This window comes from Pagrus pagrus (assembly GCF_965226575.1).
Source record: "Pagrus pagrus genome assembly, chromosome: 13".
Classification (NCBI taxonomy): domain Eukaryota; kingdom Metazoa; phylum Chordata; class Actinopteri; order Spariformes; family Sparidae; genus Pagrus; species Pagrus pagrus.
The window spans coordinates 14,132,312-14,138,311 of NC_140197.1; the positions used below are offsets into that span (position 1 = coordinate 14,132,312).

The 6,000-nt window shown below is 43.7% G+C and overlaps 1 protein-coding gene across 1 annotated transcript in view; it reads right to left on the bottom strand.

The window, feature by feature from the left end:
• cacna1ha (calcium channel, voltage-dependent, T type, alpha 1H subunit a) overlaps positions 1-3,138 on the bottom strand; it is a 120,726-nt gene extending 117,588 nt beyond the window's left edge. Inside the window, exons 1-2 of the mRNA XM_084371440.1 lie at positions 2,682-3,138; positions 1,091-1,559 (exon numbers count right to left, since the gene is read on the bottom strand). Of these exons, the coding sequence (XP_084227566.1) occupies positions 1,091-1,535 (445 nt within the window). The 5' untranslated portion in view covers positions 1,536-1,559; positions 2,682-3,138. The remainder of the gene's footprint in view (positions 1-1,090; positions 1,560-2,681) is intronic.
• Positions 3,139-6,000: the final 2,862 nt, after the last annotated feature.

Below are 6,000 nucleotides of genomic sequence, written 5' to 3' on the forward strand. Positions count from 1 at the left end.
GAAAAGAGCACGATTCCCTGCAGACTCTGAAAACGTCAATACGGACAGAGAGATCTCACTCTGTTCTTTCGCTTACATTAACGATGATGATGCCTCAATGCAAACATGTGCTGTATAAGAACTTACACAGAAAATTGACATGTGGGAGATTTGTCTCTTGGATGGAAGCGGCCAAAATACACAGTCTAAAGTCAGAGACGTGGTCAAATTTGGCCTCGGGGTCCGCCGTGTTGCACCGCCAAACCAGGCAAAGCATTTTTAGCAGCCATCGTAGCGGCTAATTTGGTTGTTTAATAAAATGCATGCGCCTACAAAGTCCCCCCAATCATTCTAGAAGTATTAATCCTCACCAAATGCAGCTACTCAAGTTATCTAGTGAAAATTCCTGTATTTTTTATATCGCAGAAAACCAAAATACTGCAATGCATTCGTTCTTTCCAACATGCAGCCCTGCTTCAGTGTGTATCTGTGTGCACTCTTGACATCTTGAAAGCTCCATTAGTGGCCCCTTTAGAGGTGACACCACCTCTTTAACCCAGGTGCACCACTGTGGTTTGACTGACCACTGGATTTGGTAACTAATAGCATCTTTTGGCCGTAGAGAAAAAAACACAGACCAGTAAACGGGGTCGAAACATAAACCATCCAAATCTCAAGCCAGAGCAGGAGAGAAACTCTGTGAAAGTGACGTTTCCCGATGAAGATGAGCTCAAGACAACTGCAGCGACGTCAGCGAGTCTTACACATACTGCCACACACTTCATCACTCACCCCATACACCCAAACAACAGGATCCTGGGAGGTTTAACCCCAGTGGTCAGACAAATGACCTGTCAAGTCTCGCCAGCGTGGAGCCAGCTACTGGTGCTTGTTTAGTCTCAAAGGACCAAGCGAGTTGGTCCGTTTATACGCTAGCATAAAGCTTTCAGTAAGCTGCAACAGCTGACTACATCATCATATGAATCACATACCTTTTAAATCAAGAGATGCGTCTGAGCCTGGCAACAATCACACGTGCGGGAAAACAGGACATATTTGGTCTTACCAGGCGGGTGTGATACTGAGTTAGGTTTCCAGCATGTGAAAGGATATGGGTTACAGACGAAGCGAAGACACCAGTTGCGAGGCCTTGTTGTTTGCTTTAAGCAGAAGAAGGCCACGGGGGCCAGGGCCGGGTACGGCTGCTGCTCCTCTTCCTCGGACACACAGTCTGGATCGCGAATAGGAGCCGTGATGCGAACTCCAAGTGTCGGTCCAACTTCCACTTCCAGCTCCGGCTCCTGGTCCTCGTGCTCCTGAACCTCAGGACTCCAGTCTCCTCCGTCACCACTGCCTCTCCTCTTCCTCTCCACCTCCTCCTCTTCCTCCCCATCGTGGCCTCCTCCTCCTCCGGGGTCAACATCGTGACCCGGGGCGTCCTTCCTGTAAGCCGTCGGTATAGCGAGCCTCACCTCCTCCTGCACCTCCTCCTGCTGCTCCTGCCCCTCCGGGCACTCGGCGTACTGAAAGCGCGCTCTCCCCTCGCCATCAGTCATGATAGAGCATCAGGCAGAGCCACTCTGGAGGGAGGTCAGAGGGAGAGAGGTTAGAGAGAGGTGGAGAGTGGGAGGGTTTGAAAGATGGAGGACGGTGTGACGGCATGGAGGAGAGAGCAAGGATGCAGAAAAAGGGAGAGGGTGAGGGAGACGGATCAACTCGGCAAAGAGCAAACTGGAGACAAATCACACAAGGAGCCAAATAAACACTCTGACCGTTTCCTCCTCCGATCCCTCAGCCGCAGAAGTACTTGCTTCCAATCAATCTAGGCACAGATTTTCAATATTCGTTTACTAACCTGGCAACGCTTGAGGCTCGGTGTCAGTTCAGACACTTCCTCTCTCCACGAAAGCATCAAGCATCCCTATACAGTACGATGACACAAAACTACGAATCTACGCTGGAAAAACAGATTAATGGACACTATTCACTCAATAGATACATAGTGCATCACCACTTACATTAACCTCACTATTGTGCACAACAGACGGGCGATTATGTGCTCTTTCAGTGACTCCTTACACTCGTAAACACAGAAACGTGCACATTGCAATAAGGTAATGAACTCTATGAGTATGAGCATTGTGATATTATGGTGATTCTCTTCTCATTTTTTTTTTTTTTTTCACTCTGTCTCCTCGCTCTTCCTGTTGCTATGTGATTGAACAGATGGACTGCTCTGTCTCTGGTCTACTGGAGGTTTTTAGCCCACACCACGCAATGGTGGGCAGGGAATGCGCAAAAAAGAAGAAGAAGAGAAAAAAAAACACACACACACACGCACACACAATAAATGGCACACTAATCCTGATTATTATAATGAGTAGAATAACATGGAGAGGAAAACATTAGTAATCCAGCTAACAGACTTTCCTCTTTTAAAGGCTTTTTTTTATTTATTTAATGGGCTTTGTTGTCCATCGTTTGCCGTTAGTGTAGGAGAAAAGCGCATCTCACGGTTGAGGCTCTCCTGAGGACAAAACACGTTCTCATGATAAAAAAGTACTCACATTTCAGACGGTATACAAAGCGCCTGAGGGAATGGAGCGCCCATCACCTGTGTTTCATTGTTTAAAAGTGGGCTACATCCTACATGGCAGGCAAACACAACAACTTTATTCTTTAAAAAAGAAAAAGAAAAATACCTTATCGAGACGGAATCGGAAGTTCCCATAAGCATGATCCGTGACTTTCCGTGTTTCTAGCGCACCCAGCCTTTCCCAGCAACCCGGAGCTTTCCTCTCCTTTCTTCCTTCTCTCTCCTCAACAAGACAAAAAAAAAAAAAAAAAAAAAACCTCCTTACTTCTGCTGTTTGTCACAGATGAAAAGGTAATCCAAGAATCACAGCAAGTCGCCAAAAGAATCACTTGAAGCGGTCTTCATTTAAAAACATCCATCCACATCCGTGCGTGATCCACCCGTCCGTCCATCCTCGCCGAGGTGTCGGTTTACGCAGCGTGGAGCGGAGATGCGCGCGTGGAGGGTCGGGGCCGTGCGGGTCCGCCGTGCTTCAGAGCGGCTCCGTGGATGATCTGACACGGAAGAGGGAAAAAAAAAGAAAGAAAGAAAAAAAAAAAACTTGGCCCAGGCACCCGGGAGCCCTGACACGTGACGTGATGCCCGGCTATAGGGACGTAGCGCACGGTGGGAGACACAGACATGCGCGCGCGGAAAAGAAGCCACGGAGAGCCAGGCTGAGCGCGCACGTCCCGCGATGCTTCATGCATCAGTACTGCATGTCAGGGCTGGATAATGGAAATGGTATGAATCATATATTAGCCCAGACAATGCGTGAGTGTATGTAGGCGACAAAAAGCAAGGAAACACTGTTATATTATTGTTATGATGATTATTATTATTATTATTATTATTATTATTATTATTATTGTTATTATTATTATTATTATTATTATTATTATTATTATTATTATTATATTCCTTAATATGTACCCTTAAGAAACACTGCGATATATATCATTAATGTTGCACTAACCTTAAAGGGGCACTATGTAGTTTTGGAGAAGAAATTCAAAGTCATAATATTCATATTTACAATATTAATGAGGTAATAACACAAACTCGGAAAATAGTTATTTATAATATAATAGTTATTATAATAGTTTTTCCATAACTTAATAAACTGTTTCCTCAGAATAAGGTCCCCAGAACACTGTTTGAAGCTAGAAAGGTGGCAGGGTCCACCAAATATGAACAAAGTAAAACAGCATGAGTGGTGTCCTTTAAGGTCAGTTTGTTTATTCAGTCATGAAAACAAAGAGAGTTTGTTTGTTTAGCTTGTTTAGGCATAAAAATCACTTCTGATTAAAAACTACACAGTGCACCCAAATGCAAAATGGGCTTTGTCAGGTGGATCGTAACCATAACAGCGTTACTCAAATGCTAGTCCAGATGGAGTTAGTTTAAACTTCTTCATAAAGTGCTGGGTATGTTATACATAATTTAAAAAATAAACAATGCGATTTGGATGAAAAATCCAGCGACTACAGGCAGATTTAGTTGAGTGAAAGTATGTAAATTTCCTGAAATGTGATGTAGTAGAAGTTAAAGTGGTTAAAATGGAAATACTCAAGCAAAGAACCACAGAAATGTATACTTAAGTACTGTACCTGAGTCAATACACTTGCTTTTTATCAGTGATCTTTCCAATAGGAAACACTAACCCCTTATTTATTTAGTTTGTTTAGGCATATGTAAAAAAATAGCCAATGAAGATCTTTCTCTATTGATCAGAATGACATAATACATTGGAAAAATACACCCAATGCAAAGAAAAATGTTAATTCTCCTTCATGTTACAGTCAGATTATAGAGGCTTTTGTCTGAGTGGCTTTTTTTCAAATTGTTTGTTTTCGCGTTCACTCATCAACATCATCATTCATATTTTGTTCGGCACATTCGCCACGGTTCAGTTCCCTCAAATCAGGCAACTGCTGCTTCTGTGCCGTGTCAACGTCTTTATAGGCAATTTGATTTGACAATCAATTTAAACTCCCATGCTGCCTGGGAGATCGATCACAAATACATACACTATGCTTAATGAACAGTGTTTGGGTGAGATAAAGTGAGAGATGGAGGGAGTGAAAGGACCAGAGCCTCGGGCGGAGGTTTAGAGTTAGGTCCGTTTCTGCTTCCATCAAGTCCTTCACCTTCAGAAGAACCTGCCAGAAACTTGGCAGTAATTGACATCAGGATTAGGGAGAATAAAAGTCTGGGATCAAATCCCTCAGGGTTCATTTAGATCTGGCAGCTAATAGGATGAGAATCAGACGTCGTCACAGAGAAAGTTGCGTGTCATTCAGACACACCAAGTGTGTGTGGGAGACTTGGGCAGGGAAACAAAGTCAGAAAAAGCCGTCCATGTGTTCCTGGTGGATCGCTCACTCCGGCGCTCCACGCTTACACAGGAAAAGCAATAAAACTGTTGTGAGCTACCACTGCTGTTCCCACTGGAGACTAAAGACAGGGAGCAGTGGAAGAGTCCAGCTAAAAGTCACTGCACAGAAGAAATACGAGCCCACACAGTTACGGTTATTAATTTCAAACAGTGGTAAAACATGAATATATTGCAGTTAACTTTTTGGTGAATCAGGCTCGAGGCTGTTTTATATTCAGTCATGTGAGGTATTACATTTCAAAAACAGCTCACACATGCAATACAAGGTTAATATTCTTACTTTGCATAACGTGACCCATTACTGTACATAACGTGACACAGTGGGCACGAACTACGCCTAGCGAGGGAAGAGAGTGCACAGATTGTTTTGGTGTTTATGCTCATATCTCATAATGGACCAGCAGGCCAATCTCCTGCCAACCTGACATAATCCTCTAATCTTTGTGTATCTACATCAAGAGGGATATGAAACCTATAATCTACACTCTTCACATCCTGTCGTTCGTGTCCTCGTGTCTGCGTGTAGCCCACCTAGTAACTAAAGTGATGTATTTAATCCGTATTTATTTCAAAATTAACTGAAATGTGAAGTGAAACATGAACAGACAGTAAACTATGATACACGTTTTGCAGCTGGAGATCAGAAACCTAATCAGACGTCACACGGAACCATCTGGAAAGGTGCAGCTACAAAATGTTTAGAAAAGGGCAGGCACTCAGAAAACCCTTTGCAGGTGATTGGATGAACCATCTGTCTATCGCCGCCTATGAAGATCAACAGTAGGAGGGCACTTCAAGCAGCACCCGGTGTTGCATCAAACTTGCCCGAGCCAGTCGAGAGAAGAGTGAAAGCATATCTTCAAAGCGCTTCTCTGGCTGGCTGTCACATTTAAATCACGCCTTTAGCTACCAGTAGTTCACCAGAGGATGCTGATTGGTTCAACCACTGTGCATTCAGAAACACACTTAAACCAAACATAAAAAAATGGCAAAAAATCAGTCATTAACCTACTCTCTGAAGTGTGGACCTTTCACTTCCAGCTTTGGG